The sequence below is a fragment of the Hoplias malabaricus genome, chromosome 13, assembly GCF_029633855.1.
Source record: "Hoplias malabaricus isolate fHopMal1 chromosome 13, fHopMal1.hap1, whole genome shotgun sequence".
Taxonomy (NCBI): domain Eukaryota; kingdom Metazoa; phylum Chordata; class Actinopteri; order Characiformes; family Erythrinidae; genus Hoplias; species Hoplias malabaricus.
The window spans coordinates 17382671-17405170 of record NC_089812.1 but is presented as its reverse complement, the minus strand read 5'-3'; the positions used below and the strand labels follow the sequence as shown (position 1 = coordinate 17405170).

Genomic DNA, 22500 nt, shown 5'->3' with positions numbered 1-22500 from the left:
TAGCACTGGTCTTTATATTTGGATATTGTTTTATCTACATATTTTACCACTGACACAGAGTTTACTTGTATGGTGCCTTAAGACCACTAGCCTAGCTGTTACTCTACACATGTTACAATACACATGACTGGTCAGACTATGCAAAATACCCAATGTCCACTGTTGAAATAATTAACTTTGAGCCTATGTATATCTAGGAGATAGCCTGGTCTGAGAATTCCCATTTTCTTTGAAGTGAGGGATATTTTAGGAAAATGTGAATGTGGAGGGGTGTTCTGGACAAGCCTGATATTTATTTAAAACAAAAAAAGCACATTATTCCCTTTATCTTTAAAAGGTCTATTTTGGTTCAAGTGTGTCATAGCGTGTATATTTTGTGTGCATGTATGAAGGCAGCATTGACCAATCTTCATTTTCTCTACCTTACAGATATTTGTTATTCTACCATAAGCAGTTCCTTGAATACGAGTAGCCTTATTCACCAATCTGCAGTCTGTGGTGTACAATGTTCATCTAGAGAGAGAGAGGGAGAAACCACCTGCAGCAGAGGACAAAATTAACACAAGCCTACCTGAAACTGTGATTACCCATCGCCTCCCTCCCACAAGGGGCCAACAAAGCAAAAGAGACGAAAAGTGAATAAACAAAAAAGGAAAAAAAAATCATGCAACTTATTCAAATCAGCACTGAGCTAATTGTTACTTGATGCAAAGAAAGCAGTGGAGGAGCAAGAGGAAACAGGAAAGCAAAAGCAGCACCAACCAGGACAAGACAGGTATCCTTCTCCTTTTTCCATGGGTGGAGAAAGAGGAGGGTGAGATGAACAGATCAAGGAAAAGAGAAGGAGAGGGCACATCTCAGCTTTGACTACAGTATATTATTTTATTTGTTTCCTTTTATTTGTTTGTTTGTTTCATAGTTCTGTCTTTTTTTTTTTTCTTTTTTTTTTGTGTTAATTCCATGGTGCTCTTGTTCAAACTGACCAAGCATTAGAAGCCTGGTGTGGTTAGGGTGGGGTTATCTGTCATGCATATCGAACTGAATGCAAAAAAAGTAGGAAAGGAAAAAAAAAAAGAGTAGTGCAACAAAGATGTTATTGAATTTGCTTTCAGTTTTGTGCCGTTTTTTTTTTCTTTTTTAAAAAAATGATTATGAATATTGTTTGTGATATTTGTTATGAAATACTGTATCAATCTAGTATGTATTTTTTAAAAGAGGACTTTGGAGAGGTGGAGGGTCCGGGTCTGAACCAGCTTGGTGCCATGACCTGGGTCAGCACTGCCATGGAAACCGAAAGCCTGGGCATGCCAATGAATGTGGCAAGCTTTCGTTAAAATTTTGTTTTAATTTGTTTATTTTTGTATTTTGAGAATGGGGTGCGTGTTCTGGTTTACTGTCTCAATCTGTGTCAAGCCCTTACCTTTGCAATTATATTTGATTCTATATAGTAAATTATGTTGGAGTGCAGGTAAGCTACTCTCATCAGTGTGCAGGGTTTTTTTTTCTCCCCTAAATTACTTTCCTGATTCTATACCTCCATCGTGTTGTGGGGGGAAAAAATCACTGAAAGTATTATAAAGTTGACTCACTTGGCTCTCAGTCTCAGAGCAGCAGCTGAACTGAAAGCTTTCTTAAGCAGTATTTAAGCAGTATCAGCTACTGCAGTGTTATACAGTTTCAAACCCTGGGCCTTTGTGTGAATTGCATCTGTTTTTCCACTAGCCTGTAGGCCTATGCAAGGAAAGGTGTTAGAGGAAGAGTTCACCGTGTTTATTTTTTTATTTTATTTATTTATTCTTTTTTTTTTTTTTTACGAAGTTTCTTGTAACTGCTTTCTTTAAGTTAATTGACTGGGACCATATGAGTTAGTGAACTTTTGACATGCTGATTTTTCCTGAAAAATCAAAGTGCCAAGTGGATTATTTTCAGGAATGACAAAATTATAAACGATGGTTATTTAAAGAAACACTGCAGTGTTTTTCTTCTGCCACATCTGTTTTATCACAGAATGGACAGTAATTTATAAGAATTTCCCATTAATTAATAAGAAACTGACAAATGTTTACTCAAAACCGTCTATTAATATTTTAATAAGTATTTTTAAGGAAAGGGTCTGGTAAATATTTATTAGCAACATAGCTGGAAAATCCCTTTTAAAAATTATCTATTAAATCATTGGTGTAGGGCAGGGGTATCCAGACTTTTTTCAAATGGGGCTGAACAGGATCATATCAAAATTCTTAAGGGCCAGGGGGCGGTTGCACAAACAGCCTAAAGTTAAGATTTTCCTTGAAGTCCAAGTTAAGGTTTCCTTAAAATAAAATCATTTGCACGAAACACCCTAACTAAAGGGTTGTGGTGGGTCCGGAGCCTACACAGAATTACTGGACGCAAGGCGGTCACGCACCCTGGAGGGGTGCCAGTCCTTTAATGAAGAGCAATTGATTTTAAATTATAGATTTGATCAGCAGCCAATCCATGATTTGTCTTGAGTTGGATAAGGCTACTTTCTGCAGCTGTGCTCCTCCTGCTACAATGCCGTTAATGATTGCTCTCCGATTTTATGCTACTGGATCCTTCCAGTCAGTAATAGGCAAGGAATTATGTTAGTACATCAGTGAGCTGGGTGTTTTTTCCTCCAAAATGTATAGGATCCTCTGACCAATTTGTTTTTGTTTTTTTTTTTTTTTTTTTTTTCCATTTATTTTCTGAAAAGTTTGTGAGCTGGTATAAGAGAGGCGATAATGGGTATCACACTGAGTGCATGTAAACAGCATTTTCCATGTAAACAATAGAATTTTACTCCCATCAAAAATCTGCGAGTGCAGTAAATCCCTTGTGTTAAGTGATATTGTGCAATACCCTTAAGGAAATCCCCTGGGCTAAGGAGAAATTAGGCCTTAAGTATCATACTTAAGGGGAAATCTTAAGGTGTTTTGTGCAACTGTCCCCAGCCTCTGTTTCCAAACATATTATTCATGAATTGTTTATAACAGTGTATTCAAAATATGAAAAACACAAATTTACAAAACAGTTTATACATAATTTATTTTTTTTACTACTGAATTTTAGAGCATTGACTGCTGCATGATATCAAGAATGTAAAAACCAACATTTTACTGCTTTTTTTTTTTGCTGTCACCAAATGTCATTGTGTGAATTACTTTGATCACCAAGAGAAATGAATGCCATTTAAGTTTAGCTTCGTTCATTAATACAGTGGTGCAATATCCTATACATTAACACACTGCTGCCACTGTCAGGTAAAAGTGCCAGCAGGCTACTAATGATATATTCTTTAAAGTGAAGCTGCAGGCCAATTAAAAACTTAGTGGGTCAGACTTTGGACACCCCTGGTGTAGGGGAATTTTTCTTTTTTTTGGGGTATGAAATCACACCAAAAAAACCTTTGGAGCATTTTTTTAACAGACTATGTAAACCCACCCACCAAAAGTTGGTGAACTTGTCCTTTAATTTGGCTTTGTCTTATAGGTACTCAGTGTAACCCATATAAATGGGAGCTGCATTCTGACTATCCATGAATTAGACCTGTAGATCAGGGCTGTCCAACATCTGCTTTTGGAGGGCTAGACTTTTGTAAAATTTGAAGATGACTGAACTTTAAATGAGACCACCATCCCTTCCACCCCCTCAAAGTTTATGCATAGTGTAATTAAGATGAAAACAAATGTGAAATGCCTTTTTCTAGAGAAACTTACCAACACGTGGTGGTGAGAGGAACCAGACCTCTGACTAGTTTAATGTTTCTAAATGCTACATCCCAGCAAGATATTACTTGAAATGGTTGTATATACATACTGCCTGACAATTTATTACAATGAAGTTTTCAGATGAGGGCTAAATGTGGGATTTGATAAGCAAAAACAGTCTCAGTAGGAACCATATGTATTTCTTATATACTGCTATATTATTCTTAACCTTATGTATGAGAACGCTCTAAGAGAAGGGGTTCACTGGTCATTTTGGATAGTAAGTAAAATGTCTATTTGCACCACAATCACTGACTTTGTCCCACCCACCACCATATGGTATGTTTCTCTGCAGTTAACCATTTGTTTTTGAGCAACTTTGAATGACTTGTCAGTGAATTATGCAGAAATTTGGTAATTTGATTAAATTTTACTATTACATTTCCTTAGCAGATTACCTTTTAATCTGCTATTGAGCTGACAAGTTGTATTTTTTGATGTTTAAGCCAAGTTATCGCAGAATCGCTGCACTCTGGTCCTTCAGGAGCAGAGTTAGGCTCCTGCTTAAAGGAGTTTTGTGGAGAATGGGTCATCATTGCTGCTCTCCAGTCCTATCATGCTGCTCTAATGAATCAGTATGCTGTTCCACATGGAGCTAAAGAGGAAAAATAACACACCAGGGTAGTGTGTGTGTGTGTGTGTATGTTTTTATTATTATTTCGATATCACTGAACCTGTACGTTTCACAGACATGAATATTTCCATGTAGCCTATCGCACAAAAATGACACATTTCTGCCAAAAAAAAAAAAAAAAAAAGACTTCAACAATGACCTGGTCTGCAGAAAATAAGACTTGAAAACAGTAGGAGCTGATAGTTTATAAATTTGCAGTTCCCCTTATTTGCTGCAGATAATTTCTTTTCTGTGACAGAGTTAATGGGATAAGATTAAAGTAAAACTCATATGGAGGCTGTAATTCAGCCATTCAGGGACACTGCTGAAATGAGAGGAGAAAAGAGGGCATCATCATCATCTCTTTCAGTGATTAAAACTCAGAACAAAACTGGATTGTCGGCTCTTCCTCTTGTATTGCTTCACCTTTTTTCTTTTTTTTTTTTTATAAATTCTCGCACACATTTGCCACTTATACCCATTTTGGGAACTCCATTTCATTAGTAGCACAAACAGTAAGACAGTTTTCATAAGGCTATATAAGCTTTTCAGGACAATGGAAATATTAACATTAATATGGTTTGAGAATCAATACCTGCATAGACAGCATATTTAGTAACACTTTACTACATGTCATGGTTCATAAGTCTTTTGTTACAAATTACATAAACCTACATAAATGTCTGAAGCTTTACACTGAAAATGCCGTTTGTCATTAAAGCTTCTTTAGTGAGTGTTAAGACAAACAGCACTTGTAAATACAAACTCACTAATTTCATAACTAAATCCATAAGATTTGGTCAAAATCAGAGTGGTTTGATGTGACATACACCATTTTAAAGAAACTAATAAAGAATTTATTCACAGTGGTGACAGGAACCAGATATTTTAAATGTTCAATATTTGTTAAAGCTAGAGCATGAAAGTAATAAATTAAACTGACTACACAATCTGTCATGTTAGCATTGCTATTATAAAATGAACATCCTTAATAGTCACATGACAGGGATGTACATTGTCTAGTAAGGCAAACTATTATGATTATGTCAATGTTTTTTAACCAGTGTATTAAATTCCCTGATGTCATTCTCCAATTCACTACAGAAGAGCAGTAAAACCAGTCATACCTCAATAAAGTTCAAAGAATGATGTCTCAGACTCAATCAAAATTAAGCAGCGTTATTATAATTTTTAATGAAGATGCATAATGATTCATTCCCATCTACACCACTGTGTAAAGTACTGTGAGTCTTAAATGTTTCTAAATAATTTCACATCAAACTTCTGAATGTGTAACACTCAGCAATACCACATTATCTACTGTCGTCTAAACAGATAGGGTGGGAAAAAAATTGATTCACTTAACTATTTACAGCTTAAAGTGTACCCACAGGCTAAGACTTAATAATTGACTCTTATCATTGTAACAATAGTCATTGACTGTAATTATGCCATGACTGTAGGCTAGGAATGCATATTATCATGTAGTCCTTGTATAGTTCTCTGCATTTCAAGCTTATTTCCACAGGGGGGCAATGTGTACTCTGGAATAGCATTTCGTATACCCTTGACTACACCACAGTTACTTAGTTTATAAACACTGGCTTTTCTAACATTACTACTGAAATTAAGTGCATGTATCGTTTGTCCCCTTGGATGCAATATCAGCTTCTTATATTCTGGAAGGCCTTACATAGGAAATATGAACGTTGCTTTAAGGACTTGTTGGTATTCATTCGTATAAGCATGAATATTTATTATCAAGTCTAATTAGTTCTGGGTTGCAAACGCCACTCCAACAATACCTACAGGTATTGAGGGGAGTTTTCTGCAAGCTGAATTCAGTTATTGGAAAGTCATTTAGTTCATTTTTTTCTGAGGGGTGCTTGTGACCATGACATTTCACAATACAAAATGTTTCAATGCAGTTTAATGATCCAAGATTCAATTCCAATTTAAAACATTAAATAAACACTAGAAAATTGCGCAGAACAGTCTGCTTCACCTTTATTCAATACATCAATGCACTGAAAATGGTGACTGTGTTTTGGTTTATAATAACATACAAAAGCACTGTAGTTCCTGGAAGCTAAAAGCTTTTGGAAGGGCTATACACAAAAAGCTTCTTACAAAGAGTACACAGTAACAATTGTAGGGAGATCAAAAAACATAATTCCACTTGGGCACAAAGCTGTTTTCACATAGCTTAGTTGTTTTGCTTTGGACAAAGACTCTGCCAGCACTGTCTGAAAGGGACCAAAATCATTTAAGGTTTTCTGAAGTATTCACAGTGGGATGTTTCATAAAATGTTAGAGAGCACTGAACTTTACGATTCAGAATGCAAACGACAGTACACAACAGTTTTCTCTTACTGTGTATTCTCTGTTTTTGAACTAGAACAACACATAGAGATAAAAACGGAGAGGTTTAAAGAACAATTGTTCTTAAACCTGTACTCAAAGGCCATCTTTCGGTTCCCATTAAAAATATGAAACATTGAGAATGACTGTCACAGTACTTCAATAAATGGTTCTTTAAAAGTATAATCGAGTATAATGTATGGAACCATAGAGGTAAAAAGAAATCTGAGCCAAGAAGCTCTCAGTTTACATATCAATCTCTTTCCCCACCCTTATTGTCACGATACTGTCACGAGTATACTTGTCACGAGTATTGGCTAATGACTGAAACAATGAGATTGTTAAATCCGAGATTTGGGAAGAGCTGGTAAACACTGTTCCTTCAAGTTCAGTAAAGGGTGAAGGGACTCCCTGGATGTCTCACGCTAGAGGAATACCGGGTATGGCAAACAGGGAAACAGCCCTGGGGTAGACCCAGGACCAAACGGATGGATCTCCTGGCTGGCCTGAGAATGCCTAGGGATCCACCAGTACAAGCTTGTGGGTGTCACTGGGAACCGAATGGCCTGGGCTTCTTTGCATGACCTGTTGCCCAGTAACCCTGAAATGGACTAAGTGGAAAAGAAGATGGTGATGAATATGAGTTACTGAAAAAATGACTGATTGCTCTGCTAAACTACTGGTTTAGAAAATATATATTTTTCAAAGAATAAACTCTGTATGTGGGATGTGTGGAAAGACCATTTGACATTGAAGGATACGACAGGTAAAGGTCTTACTTTTCATACAGGCGAAGGACGAGTAAAATTTAATATATATACTTTGTATCAAAGATAACTGACAGCATCATATTAATGTAACCTAATTCATGAAATATTTGCAAATGATAGTGCTTTTGCCTTTTGAGTTTTGTCTGTGCCTTCAGCAACAGCTATCAAGTGTCTTTAAAGAAACCTTGATGAGGAGCTGTACTTTTCACAGTACAAAATGCTAGCAAGTATAGCCAGCCCTTAACTTTTAATCCACAATATTTTTATCTCAGATCTACAACACAGTTATGCTAGAAAGAAATTACATGTATGTACTAACTGGATACTTTTTAACAGACTGCATTTACCTATTTTTCCCCTAAAACATTAGCTATCTAACTTAATAATTAAATGGGCTTGCACAAAGCAGTGTTACATTAACATAGTTTGTCCAAACATTTGTAAACACTACTTGCTGCTTTTCCAAAGAAAAGCAACAATGAAATGGAATACTTTAGCGCAGCTTTGTCTGAGCTTAAGTTGACAGCACACTGCCAAGCATTAGCTAGAGGTGTATGTGTGGAACTTTTTTCTCTGGCTGAGGGTTTGAGAAGCTTTTTGGGAGGAAGATTGGGAAAGTGGGAGTATATATTTGTGGACCACAACTAACCATGCAATTTCATAATCTCACTAATGCTCTTGTGAATGGCAAACTACCTATAAACCTTCCTAATAATAAATGTCTGGTTTAAGTGACCACATCCTTTTGGCCATATAGTGTGTTACAGAATTGTAGTGGTTTGTGTGCATGTCCTGTAATTGTTGAACATTTTTCAGGTCATTGTGTTTCTTGTCTTTATGTCATTGTTTAACTAATTATTTTGCTGATATGACACAAACGTGGAATAAAAGCTAGAGTGACTGTCCATAAGCAGGAATATCTATACAAATAGAATACCATCTCTCACATACACAAACCCACACATTAGAAAAAAGGCACACTGAATGGCAGGCAATCCCTTCAAGCAGATGAATGCTATGACACCAGTAAACTGCTATTCATTTTTAAAAGAGAGATGTTCTCAGCTCTGCTGGAGTGGGTTTGTGAGGATGAGAGAAACCAATGCAGCTGCAATCAGAAGGAACATGAGAACCCAGGAGGGGACATGTTCTAGCCCTTCACAATTTGACATCTCTGAGGACTAGAGAGCTGCTGGAGAAACACTTCTCCATGCTCTAGTGCTCCATCTTCTCATGGCTGCCTTCGAAGGTGTGTCATCGTGCAGGTGTGTATATATAATTCCCCAGATACACACAAGTACTAAATCTTAAGCAAAACCAGATGTTAACAGTTGTAATATATAGCATATGTTTTGCGCAATATTTTGCATTTGTGTGCATCTGTGTTTGTATCTCTTTTGTTATACGCAAATAACATAAAATATTTTCCCTATCTGTTGTTATATTTACATCTCTCATGGTAAATCCTGTTGTCCACATTGAATGACCTCTAGGTATGTTGATATGTTATACGTGGATCTGTAATAAAATGCCAGATTTGAACACATTCTGACACTGCTTGGCATTTCAATTAAAGACTGTGGTATACAATTTGACATAAAGTCACCATCAGCACCCCAATTTAAAATGCCTCCCATGTCCCTGTTTCTTAGTGACTAAAATGAAAGTATTTTCAATACATTTGCTTGTCAAAAAATATTTGGTTTCTTAAGTAACTAATATTCTACGGCCTACTGAAAGGAGTAAAATTTTAAACAGTACTAATAACAATATCAAAGACTATGACATTTTCAGATAGAAAAATCTATACAATCTAGCAGCAGTTTGGTTAGTGTTATGCCAGCAGTTATGCTAATAAATACTCTAGATAGGCTACATGAGGATAAGAGAGGGACAATTAATTTTAATGACATACTTCTCAGAGGTCTTAGCAAACACTGTCAACTATTCTACATAATATTATATGTGTCAATGAATAATTTTTTGAGCCAGTAAGAGTTAAATGCAAAATTGTACATTCGGGCTGAGTCACATAAATACAGACATTCAGTCCCATTCTGTAAATAATACATATTCATAGGTGGTGATATGCTTGTAGACACCTTAATTTTACAGTAATCAAAAAAAATAATAATTATGACTACTAGTGGTGGCACTTAATAACATAAATGACATAATAGGTTTTTAACACAGATACATGGTCCTCATGATCTCCTGTTTGGAATGACACCAAAAGACTATAAGTTCCCATGTTGGCTCATCAGGATTTCAACTAAATTTTGCCTTAGCAATAAGTAAATGTCTTAATAATAGTCCAGAAATATTAAGTGAGTCTTATTTAGGTTTTGAAAATGTTCAAGATGACGTTACACTGGAAACAACAGGCAAGTCCTGTCTTTTGCAAACTGGGAAACCAACAGACATTCTTGTTACAAATGCCTCCTGAGCGGTACTTGCACATCTAATGAATGTAGCCATATTTTCCTTCTCAGTTCTCTTTCAGCTTACTTATACATTTATCTCTGGCACCATTACCGTATGTGCCTACAAGTTGAGAGACGACTGGCTCCTCTCAGATGCTGGTCTGCAGTTCTCCGTTCAGCAGAGTGCTCTGAGTCTCTGTGGGGTCATTCATCATCCGAGACTTGTCCTGCCTGCTGTCACTACGCTCAATCTCATCCAGGCCACCTACCTTTTTGAGGCACAGGACGTTCTGGAAGCTCTTCTTGAAGTTCTCAGACAAGAAGGCATACAAGATGGGGTTGGCACAACTGTTGGCATATCCCAGCACCACCACAAACGCGAAGGTGCTCCTCAAGATTGGTGTGGTGTTAATGGTGCCTGTCACTGAGGTTACATTGAAGACATAAAACGGCAGCCAACAGAACACAAACACAGCCACTACAATGGAAACCATACGTGTCACTTTTCTCTCTGACCGCTTCCTTTTAGAGGAGCCTACCCTTATCCCCGAAGACTTCACTTTGATTATGATAAGGAGATAGCACATGCAAATGACCATCAAGGGCAAGAAGAATCCCAGGAAGAAGGTGTAGAACATGAAGGCTGTGTAGTAAGCCTCCTGTGGCTCAGGCCACACAATGGAGCAGAAGCAGCCATCTGGCTTGGTGATCAAGCCACTATAGATGACAATGGGCATGTTGACGAGCAGGGATACTACCCACACTGCTAGATTAATGGTCTTGGCCACACGAGGTTTCCTCCACTTGGTGGACTTGATGGGATGCACCACAGCCAAGTAGCGGTCGATGCTCATCACCATCAGACAGAAGATGCTAGTGAACTGATTAAAAGAGTCGACAGTCATGACCACACGGCAAAGTGCCGCACCAAAGGGCCAGTGGACTAGGGCTAGCTGTATAGCAATGAAGGGCAGGCTTAACATAAACAGCACATCAGCCACAGCCAGGTTGAGAATGTAGATGTTGGTGACTGTCTTCATCTTGGCATAGCGCAAGATTACATAGATGACCAGAGAATTTCCACTGAGCCCTACAGCACAAACCACAAAATAGATGAAGGTGATGACCACTGTGCCAGTCCTGGTGAAGCTGGTGTTAGTGACATTCCCTAGGATCTCATTTGTGTCATTGCCTAGCATAAAGCTGTCATACATGAGGGGCTCAGACAGGTTGGGGGGTGATGGCGGAAATATCCAAGAATCCATGTTGCTTCTTGCTCAGATCACAGGCATTCTTGAATATGAGCCATCCCTGGATGAAGAAGAAAGGCAAAAGTAAATTAATAATCAGAACAAAGTGTATACAACTCTGCAATTATTTGCAATAATAATTATAATAATAGTTCCCTTGTCTATTTTCAGGCAAGTAACATCCCAGTGTTGACAGTATGAACCGTATTGACTCTGATGCCTTGAAAATTGCATACTGCCCTAGTTATGTGTAGATATTAGATGACATTTATTTGTTATTGCCTGGTAACATGCTAAATTTAGGAATGGTTGATAATATTTTTGGTGAAGCTGAGTGGATTTTGTCACCCTTCTGCTGTTTGTTGCTATTATGTGGAAAGGAATACAAATAACACTCACATTGTCAATTTCCTCTTCTATCATATATTTAATTTATTGCAACTATTTTTCCAAGGGTTTCTTAGTCAGAGTTGTAGAATATCGCAATAGCATTCTCAGAATGCAGAAAAAACAAATATTAACATTATGACTATGACATAGTGGTGTACAGTTTTACTGTGAGTGTGACATTGAGCTATACTGACACATAGTTTCATCTGTGTAACCCCTATTGATTCCAGAAGATCAATATGTGTAAGCACAATGTCCAAACCAAATGGCTTGAACATTATGAGTTTTATACAGCGCTGAACATGGTAATTCATGTTAACCCCTATGGTGAAACAATCACTAGAATCATCTCTCACAATCCTGATCTCAATTCAATCACTTGTGAAAGCATTGCCCTTTGCTTTACAGTTTCCTTCGTTAGGCAAACACAGTCCCAAAGCAAAGGTCTTTAGTGTGTCACACTTGCTCAATTTTATTTATTAAGCAAAGTGTGTTTGCACTGAATTAATCCTTTTCAAGTAACTGACACAGGTATGGGACCAAACGGAATTCTCCAAGCATCAGCTTGGTGGGTCATTTAATGCAGTGTAGGAGGAGCTCAGAGACAGGCAATAACATTAGAATCAGATGTTTATTAGGATAATTAATCAACTTTTTTACAGAATTAAAGATACTGGATTAAAGATATCTGATTTGCTGGTGAGAGAAAAATGACAGAAAGGGTTAGTATGTCTTCTACATTTTTTATACATATACATTATACAATGAGGAGTTTTTGGAACATTGTTTGATTCATAAATGTGGGTTGTGTAGCTGTATATACATTTTGGACTTAAAAATATCTTTGAAAAGAACAAAAGCTGGAATTTTCCTGTCTGGAAATAGCTGGAATAAAGCTCCTATTATAAACTTTACAGACAAGTTTGATAATACATCTATGGCAAAAGCCCACTTTATTCATTTAGATTTTGTGATCATTTGGAAAACAAAACTTGCAGTGCTACATTTAAAAATATCCATCCATCCATCCATTATCTGTAACCGCTTATCCAATTTAGGGTCGCGGGGGGTCCAGAGCCTACCTGGAATCATCGGGCGCAAGGCGGGAATACACCCTGGAGGGGACGCCAGTCCTTCACAGGGCAACAAAGACACACACACATTCACTCACACCTACGGACATTTTCGAGTCGCCAATCCACCTGCAACGCGTGTTTTTGGACTGTGGGAGGAAACCAGAGCACCCGGAGGAAACCCACGGGGAGAACACACCAACTCCTCACAGACAGTCACCCGGAGCTGGAATCAAACCCACAACCTCCAGGCCCCTGGAGCTGTGTGACTGCGACACTACCTGCTGCGCCACCGTGCCGCCCATTTAAAAATATATTATTAGAAACTATTCCTCTTAATCCAGATAAACAAGACTAATAATGTTCTTTTTGTAATGACACACACTGCTGATCATCATATAGCCCAGCCTCTCTTCTCTCCCTCTGTCTCTCTATGTATATATAGATGAACAGATATGGGTAGATAGAGATTTGCCATAGAGAAGCACTTTAGCACAAAAAGTACCATTTATATAAGGTTAAACCATAAATTAAACCTCTCTTATTAGAGAACCATTTATATTTTGTCAGTATATATAAAACCTAAAATGGTGGTCTACAATACCACAGACAATTAACTTAACTTAAAGTGCTCCATCTTTAACCATTTCAATTAATGTTACCTAAATTGTTTCAATAAATGCATACAACTGTTAAATGCCCTCTGCACTTAAAATGTATAACAAGTATAACAAATTTATAAAAGTATAACAGTTTATCTTGTTAACATCTCGTTGTTGTGTTTTTAGATGCTAGAAGATACATCATGTGTTAAATAAGCAGTTGGAAACATGGCTGAGGATTTTTGCTTTGAAGCTGCCATGTTGCAATGTTGAAATGGGCAAATTCAGGGTTTCTTACATCATTAATATATGAAGCCAATCAACATGTGAGGTGGAGTTTTTGAGCTGTAAGAAAGCTGTGGTGTAGCATCACGTACATGCCCCTTTTAAGGCACTAGTGGACTTTTTTGGGGAAATAACTTCTAAATCTGTCGCTCTGATTAACAGAGATGAGTTTTGGGGGTATAGTCAATGACCTTATGATTAAGTCGCATTAGGGGACTTGATAAAGGTCTTGCAGACACGCTGATTGCACAGACATGATCACAAGTGGTAACAGATTATTAGGAGAAGAGAAATGAATTAGACTTATTGCATTTTGAAATGAATTAGACTTATTGCATTCATTTATCATCTCTGAAGAAAATAGCATAATCCCTGTGCTAAATTCAAATTTAAATTCCGTTTTCTCCTAATAAATTCAATAAATTTAAACCCTTGCATTGAATGGGAAGCATTATTGTTTATCTTTATCAAAGTCTCAATACACGTTATGTTTTATTAATCGTCGTTCCGAGCAACAGTGAAAGGGTACATCGGTCCCTCGTTCGTTAAATGTTAGTTTAGGTCCATGCATTGAGTTTCTTACCTTCAGAAATACGGTTGAAGAAAGAAGGCGCTGACCATATCACTGTAGTCCTGTTTGAAAAAAAAATAGTATTGTTCCTGCTCTTAACGGAAATGAGAGTTAAGCCTGAGCTGAAGTCCTCAAAGAGGCTAGAAGTGAATGCTCAGCGATGACACCGAGAACGAGAAGAAAATAGAGCGACAGAGAGAGCAAGAGAGAGAGACCAGAATGACAGCGAGTCACACTCACACACACACACACACACATATATACAGAGAGAGAGAGAGTCTGAGAGTCGTGCTGTATTTTGGCGAGTGCGGCACATGGCTCTATTGCAGCTGAACGTTTTTTTTTAATTAAACGGTTCTTTAAATTTTGTATATATATATCTATATATCTCAAATACCTGTAGACATAGAATGTGCTCAAAAACTGGAGATACTATAAACCCTAATTCTAAACAGAATAAAGCAGCTATGTACACATAAATAGCCTGTTGTTTTTGTTTCAGTGTTAGAAAATGGGGTCAAAATTAGTATTACTTACATTAGCTGATCTAAATCAAAAATTTGATTTAGACTAATATGGATTTTGCTGGACTTAAAAGACAAACTAATAAAACATAAACTTTTATAAATTTGTAGTTTTAAACATAAGTATAATCCTGAAGTATAGAATACTAAATATTTCACTCAAATACAGTATAGTTCAAAGGAACAATATATTTTCTTTTATAATATATTTTGTTTTCATTTTAAACTTCTACATATAAATTTAAATGTCAAACACTAATATATATATTTTTTTTCTCTAAGTTTCTTGGCAAAAACATCTGTACCAAAAGAAAGGGGAAAAAGGTTATTTGGCCCATGTCAAAACCACATCTGGGGCCTGGAGGTTGTGGGTTCGATTCCCACTCCGGGTGACTGTCTGTGAGGAGTTGGTGTGTTCTCCCTGTGTCCATGTGGGTTTCCTCCGGGTGCTCCGGTTTCCTCCACAGTCCAAAAACACACGTGGGTAGGTGGATTGGCGACTCAAAATTGTCTGTAGGTGTGAGTGTCTGTGTTGCCCTGTGAAGGACTGGTGCCCCCTCCAGGGTGTATTCCCGCCTTGCGCCCAATGATTCCAGGTAGGCTCTGGACCCACCGTGACCCTGAACTGGGTAAGCGGCTACAGATAATGAATGAATGAAAGGACATGGTGTCACTGATGCTAAGCACCAAAAGCTATGTTAGTAGAAATAACATCATTTGTGGAGAATTTTTAGCCTGTTAAACATGAGGGAATGAGTAAATGAATGAATGAGTTAATAGTAAACTGGATTAATAAGATCTACTGAGGTAAACGCGTTATTTTTTTGATACTTTTTTTCAAATTATTTTACTCTAAACATTACCATTCCAAGGTTTTGTTACAAAAGTGATGTGTTCAATCTATGCAGGCCTTCCAGACTATTTGTTTAGCAGCTTACTAATAAAGATATTCATCCCACCTACAGGAACAAATTGACTAGAGAGTGAAATAGTTTAGAAAAAATTGCTCTATCCCCAGCAATTCCAGCTGTTACATATCACATTAGATACATTTTTATGACCTTTATTTGATGAGTTGTGCCATGCACATCTGATCCCTCACCATTTTAATGCGGAACCTTCATACTGTGACTGGATTATCACTCTCTTTTCCTTTGTTTTCCAGAATCTAATCATTTGCTTCATTGCTGTGAGTGATGACTCATTTATCATGGATGTCCCATAAGAAATTAGTTCCCAGTGAGAGTTATTAGAGAGTATGGCATTGTTTCTGAATATAATCTATCAGTATGATGTTATTTTTACCATAGTTGACCAGGCCACAGACACACGTGTTCTTTCAATGTTTTACAGAAGGTTATTTGTCAAAGTCTGCAAGCTTAATTTATTCTTAATGCTATAAGTATTTAATGTTCATTATAACAAAACATGTTGGTGCGAGTCCTCCCAGACCCCATTGAGAATGAACTGAAGGCTCTGCAGCTTGACATAAAAGAAGCTTAGAATATATGAGAGGCAGCCTGTAATGGTTCCCAACCATGTTGAAATTACCCCATAAGAGGCAGGATTGTATGGAACGCATCTTAATGCTGATTGGAGTGTGATACTCTGAGTTAGGGCAAATGTTCTGGCAGAGCTTGGTTAGAACTGTGGTAGAATGAGAGAGAAAATAAACTCTTCCCTTTCCTATTGGTGGTGCTTTACACAATCACCCTTCATGAACTGCCCATGGGTAAATATACAGCTGAAAACTGGAGCTTCTGCAGTGCATTAAACTATTCCAAAGTTTTTCTTGGTTTACCTTCAAATCAGAACATTTATATTATTATTATTTATTATGAGACTATGAAGGATTTAAAATATGAACATTAAACGCAAATACTGCTGTAATATACTGAAGCACACTGAATTGCCACCAGAAACCTGAATATCCCACACAGCAGCAAGCTTCATAGTCAAGTTGTTTTGGCAGAAGACTAGAGTTTGAGTAACAGAGGTGCTGTTATATAACAGTGTTAAAGTAAAGTATTAAACATATTTACGAACACCTCAAATTAAAAATAAAAGGCTTTAGTGGAGTGTTATGTCCACTTGGATTTCCTCCGGGTGCTCCAATTTTCTCCCACGGTCCAAAAACACACATTGGTGGATTAGCGACTGAAAGGTGTCCGTAGGTGTGAGTGTGTGAGTGAATGTGTGGGTGTGTGTCGCCCTGTGGGGGACTGGTGCCCCCTCCAGGGTGTGTTCCTGCCTTGTGCCCAGTGATTCTGGGTAGGCTTTGACCTGGCGCATCATTAAATGTTCTGGTCACTATAACATGATGGAGACAAACAAAACTGCAATACGTCCCTTTAATGACGGATTTAGCTTTTACATAACTTTGAATAGAAGCACTGAAATGCAGTTTCTGCAACAAAGAACTTTAATACCACAGAAGTACTTCAAGCCTGAAATATCACCTCAGTGCAAAGCATTTTTCCCTTAAATCGGATATCCAAGTTGTTAAGAGTAGCTGGTTGCTGATAAATGGTCACAGCAACCTTAGTGGATAAGTGTAGGAAATTAAATGAAATAATTGTTGCCAGATGTAACTGGTTGCTGATTGGGTCATAAACAGCTACAGCAAACTTATGGGGTTTAGATGTAGGATTAAACAACATAAATTTTGTGGTTGCAGGTAGGAATAGAGTGAGGGTGGGCCCTATGTGAAGCTTTAAAGGATTGGCATAGGATATTTTACATATTATCCTGTGTATGATTATAATAATCCATAGCTATGGAGATGTATATCAAAGCTTATTAAAAAAGAATAAAAAGATATATGGGTACTAGATGCCAGTAAATTAGAAAATTTGAGAATTAGACAGTAAAAAAAGAATTAGAGAATTAGCCAGACAGACAGAGAGAGACAGAGATATTGGGTCAGAGAGTGTGGTTAGTGTCAGCTGCACTTTTCTAAATGGTGGCCTCCAGTTGGCCCACAGGCAAGGAAAAATCCATACTGGCCTGGCTGGTGGTTAGATCAGCCCTTTATGGACTGTTATCTGTGCTCAAATGGCTCGATAAACAAGATGTGTGGTGGGCAGCTAATGCACGGCCAAGGCCTAGAAGGCAGCTATGTGGCGTTTCAATATGATGACACTATTAAGTCTTGTTGAAAATAGACAACAGGGAAATTTGCACTTTGCATGTGTGTTTTCAGTGCAGGTGAGTAGATAATCATTAACCACATCCTGGTATCAAAAACAGATATTTTAGGTTTGTCAAGGTCCAAAAAGGGTCCTTTTTTTACATTTTTTGCTTGCACCTATGAGCAATTACAAAGCAGATATCTACAGCGCCCTCCACAAGCACCCCTTGTTAAGACGTGTTTAAAGCCTTACAATAAATTCAGTTTTTATTGCAGAAGCATAATCACACTGAAAATTTTAGAATAAATGTAACCTTTAACTTAAGTGAATAAAAAAATTAATAAAATAAACCCCTGGTTAAGAAATTATTTTTCAAAAAGTGTCCTGTAGTCCTAACAATTCCTAGAAAAGAAATGTAATTGAAGCATTTCTGTTATTTCTTTTGTAGTTTATAAATTTGATCAGAGTATCTAGGAACCTTTAAATAGTAATTCAACAATTCCTGTTTCCTTGGGGTATAAATATAACATGACAAGGAGGTCTATTTCTCTTATCCACTCTTCAGCATGGTAAAGACAAGAGAACACACCACTCAAGTAGGACAGATGTGTTGACCTTCATAAATCAGGCAATGGCTACAAGCAATTAGCCACTTGCCTACACCTGCCCATATCTACAGTTAGATAATAAGCTACTAAAAGGTATTCCGTTAACTTCACTGTTAGGGTGTAAAATTTGTGGCTAAACAGTCAAGGCAAACAAAATAATATTCTTTAACAAATATATTGTCTGAAACCAGTTTAAAATATCAAACAAAAGCATAGCCCCTAAATGTAAATCCACCCCAGTGTTCTTTTAATAGCTTTTTAGAAATCTGATGACTCTTTGGAGGCAGATGTTTGGAATACTGAGCATTAATGTACAATTCAATGAACTGTAATCTTGAGCCCATTCTTTGTCTTGAGCCAAGTGAAGATTCACGGTTTTGTGGCATTTTTTGCAAATTTTTGCATTTTTTGGTATTTTATCCCACAAATGTTTTGAAACACAGGACATTATTTATGGGTCTAAATTTGTCTCAATGACGTCCTATATATGGATGTTTTGGACATACATGAATGATTATATTATTTTTATATAATACAAAAAAAAATTATTCTTGCAAACCTAGGTTTGCCCGGTTTTGATGTTGATTCTAAGAAAAAAAAAAGTAATAACTTGCATTTAAAAACTATTTTGACTGGATACTAAATACCAACTTCCAAACACACACTAATTGACTACTATGAAATCACAGTGCATATCACTCTTATCTATTAACCTGACTCCTGATTCCTGTAAAACTATTCCCCTTCTTGAATACAGTCATGGTCAAAAGTTTAGAGAATGGCACAAATTTTGGTTTGCACAAAGTGTGCTGCCTCAGTTTTTATGGTGGCAATTTGTATTAACTCTAGATTTTGAAATATAAGATGAATTGCAAAGTCATTCCCTGTCATGAAAATAACCTTATCACATAAATTACTGCATTCCAGTCCTACAAAATGGTCTGCTAACATAATTTCAGTGATTATCTCGTTAGCTCAGGAGAAAAGGTTAATGAGGACAAGCCAGCTGATATCACTCTGTCATGCCTATAAGAAGAACAGACTGGTTGCTTTACAAGGGTAGTGATACTTTTAAATTTTCTTCTGTTAACCATGGTTACATCCAAGGAAACATGTGCAATCATCATTGCATCAAAAGTTTTTCACAATTGAGGACATTGCTGTTTGTAAGCACCCCAATCAACCATATATCAAATCATTGTGATTCACTTTGAGTGAAGAAGGCTTCAGGGTGCCCAAGAAAGTCAATCAAACATCAGGACCATCTCAAAGAGGATGCAGCTATTGGGTCATTACCAGTGCAGAGCTTGCTCAGGAATGGCAGAGGGCAGGTGTGAGTACATCTGAACACACAGTGAGACAAAGGATTTTGGAGGATGACTTGATGTCAAGAAGGGGAGCAAAGAAGCCACTTCTCTTCAAAAAAACATCAAGGACAGACTGACATTCTGCAGGAAGTATATGTTATTTTCTCTGATGAAGCCCCCTTCAGACTGTTTGGGACATCTGGAAAAATGAATGTCTGGAGAAGATAAGGTGACCGGTATTATGACTCCTGTGTCACGTCGACAGTGAAGCATCCTGAGACGATGTGTGGGCTTTCTTCTCATCCAAGGGAGTGGGTTTGCTCAGTATTTTGCCTAAGAACACTGCCATGAATAAGGAATGGTATCAAAACATCCTCCAAGAGCAACTTCTCCCAACGATCCAGGAGCAATTTGGAGATGAACAATATTTTCCTGCATGATGGAGCACCATGTAACAAGGCAAAAGTGATGACCAAGTGACTTAACAAAACATTGAAATTTTGGAAAGTCCCCAGATTGCATTCAAATTGAGAACCTGTGGTCAGTCCTCAGAAAGAGGATGAACAAACAAAAATCCAGAAACTCTAACCTGAAACTACAGATACTGGAAATCTGTGCTAGAATTTCTCCTGCGGTATTGCTATCAGTGTGTGAAGAGTAGAAGAAGAGGTCCATTCCCATTGACAGTCCAACAGAATGGGAAGCACTTTGAACACATTTTATAAGTGGTCAGAAACTTGGAAATAACTCATGAAAGAATAAAAAGGTACACTAAGCACACCATTGTTCATTCATTATCTGTAACCGCTTATCCAATTCAGGGTCGCGTTGGGTCCAGAGCTTACCTGGAATCATTGGGCGCAAGGCAGGAATACACCCTGGAGGGGGCGCCAGTCCTTCACAGGGCAACACAGGCACACAGACACTCACACCTACAGACACTTTTGAATCATCAATCCACCTTCAACGTGTGTTTTTGGACTGTGGGAGGAAACCGGAACACCCAGAGGAAACCCACACAGACACAGGGAGAACACACCAACTCCTCACAGACAGTCACCCGGAGCAGGAATCAAACCCACAACCTCCAGGCCCCGTGTGACTGCGACACTACCTGCTGCGCCACCGTGCCGCCTGCACACCATTGTTTTTCTTGTGAAATAAGTTTGATGTCACATGACCCTCTTCCCATTAAAAAAAAAACAAAAACAAAAGTTGGATCCAAAATGGCCACCATGGTCACCAGCCATCTAGAAGTTTCCCCCCTCTCATATACTAATGTGCCACAAACAGGAAGTTAATATCACCAACCATTCCCATTTTATTAAGGTGTTTCCATATAAATGGCCCACCCTGTATAATAATGCATACTAATTGTCATATTCATAATCATTAACAACATTAATAATAAGCAAAAGTATATTTACATATAGCATAAGCAAACAACCAAAAAACAAATCAAAGCCAACCAATTAAACAACCAAACAAACCCTCAAAAAAAAAAAAAACCACAAACATAACCCCTCAAAACACAGTCCTTATTTTGTCCCTAGCCTATGGGAGCATGGGCTTAAGTTTTGGAGAAATCCTTAATGTCATAGGAGATAATGACTCCCACCAGTTGTAATGTAGTCCAGAAAGGGTGAGCAGCATGGGGAAGATGTAAACCTGAAGGAACTTGGGTACAGCTAAACCTCCAAGCAGTTCTCAGTCCAAACCACCTGCACATTAAGAACCTCCTTCTGCATAAAAGAGTTAAAATGAGTCCCCCAATTACAATGCTCTTAGCACATTAGCAATCGCATATTGGTATTAAAAAATTAGCCTTAGCATAGCAATAGCATTAGCATAATATTAGCATTAGCATATCATTAGCATAATATAATATTAGCATTGTGGCATAAGTAGAACATACTCACAATGAGAGTACATGTGCCTGTATGTCAACACTCTCTCTTACCTGGCTTCCCCTATTTATACCCCTAGGCATGTTAACCTCCCTCCTGCCCCCTAGAGGATAGGAGGAGGTATACCATAGCTAGTGACCAAGTTGGATACAAGTGTGGTTGGGAATTCCTAGGGAGGATGTCATTGCTGGAGATGGCATTGCTGGTGCTAAATTTGTGAACGAAGAAGTAAACTGGATTAAGGAGCTGTGGAGGAAGCCAAAGAAATGAGAAGGAATGTAGCTTCATGTTTGGTGGAGATGGCTGGGAAATTACGTCCCAAGTGTAGTGTGGAGAGGCAAAATGCTAAGATGTAGGAAGTGAGAGGCTGGTGCTCTGGGAGAAGGATGGGTTCATTTCTTTTAGTGCCTTGGAGGAGGAGGTTGATTTGGTGGTGATGAAAAAAAGGATGTGGAGAACTGCGGACAGGCTGGTGGAAAAATTTGATGGCTGCCAGGTAGGCTTTTGAGCTGGAAACATGTTTGCTGGCAAAGGTGAGGAACAATGTGGTGGTTTGGTGGACGAAATATGAAAACAGGATGTTATTGGTGGAAACATCTGAAGGCTTGCTGGCTGGTCCAGTATGTCAGGAGGGTGTTGGGTGCTATGGCCTTAAACATAAGGTCATGCGAGATGACTGGAAGATTGTGGAGCTGGGATGAAATGGGAAGATGACTTCTAAATATAGAGGCATCTGTGTGGGATGAGGGTCTGAAAGTGCTTTGAATCTCAATTGCCAGATAAGATGGCGGAGAAAGAGTAAAGAGAGTGTGGGTGACCTGAACGCCCTTTATTAATTATGTTAACAGCCACAGTGTTATCTTAATGGATGATGATTCATGCCCCCCAAAAAATGTCAGCGGTAGGGAGGTAGGT

At 37.9% G+C, this 22500-nt stretch overlaps 2 protein-coding genes across 4 annotated transcripts in view; one reads left to right on the top strand and one right to left on the bottom strand.

The window, feature by feature from the left end:
* LOC136664421 (ubiquitin carboxyl-terminal hydrolase 22-like) overlaps positions 1-4762 on the top strand; it is a 67197-nt gene extending 62435 nt beyond the window's left edge. Inside the window, exon 13 of the mRNA XM_066641597.1 lies at positions 430-4762. Within this exon, the coding sequence (XP_066497694.1) occupies positions 430-472 (43 nt within the window). The 3' untranslated portion in view covers positions 473-4762. The remainder of the gene's footprint in view (positions 1-429) is intronic.
* A 4585-nt stretch (positions 4763-9347) lies between these two features.
* Positions 9348-21615, bottom strand: LOC136664422 (somatostatin receptor type 2-like). Of its 3 annotated transcripts, none has more exons than XM_066641599.1 (2): positions 21598-21615; positions 9348-11248 (listed from the first exon to the last, which is right to left on the bottom strand). In XM_066641599.1, the coding sequence occupies exon 2, from the start codon at positions 11200-11202 to the stop codon at positions 10087-10089; it is 1116 nt and encodes a 371-aa protein (XP_066497696.1). In that variant the 5' UTR covers positions 11203-11248; positions 21598-21615; the 3' UTR covers positions 9348-10086. The 3 variants fall into 3 exon arrangements, with proteins under 3 accessions (XP_066497696.1, XP_066497697.1, XP_066497695.1); XM_066641600.1 differs by lacking the exon at positions 21598-21615 and adding an exon at positions 21297-21346; XM_066641598.1 differs by lacking the exon at positions 21598-21615 and adding an exon at positions 14121-14259.
* Between the last annotated feature and the right edge of the window lie 885 nt (positions 21616-22500).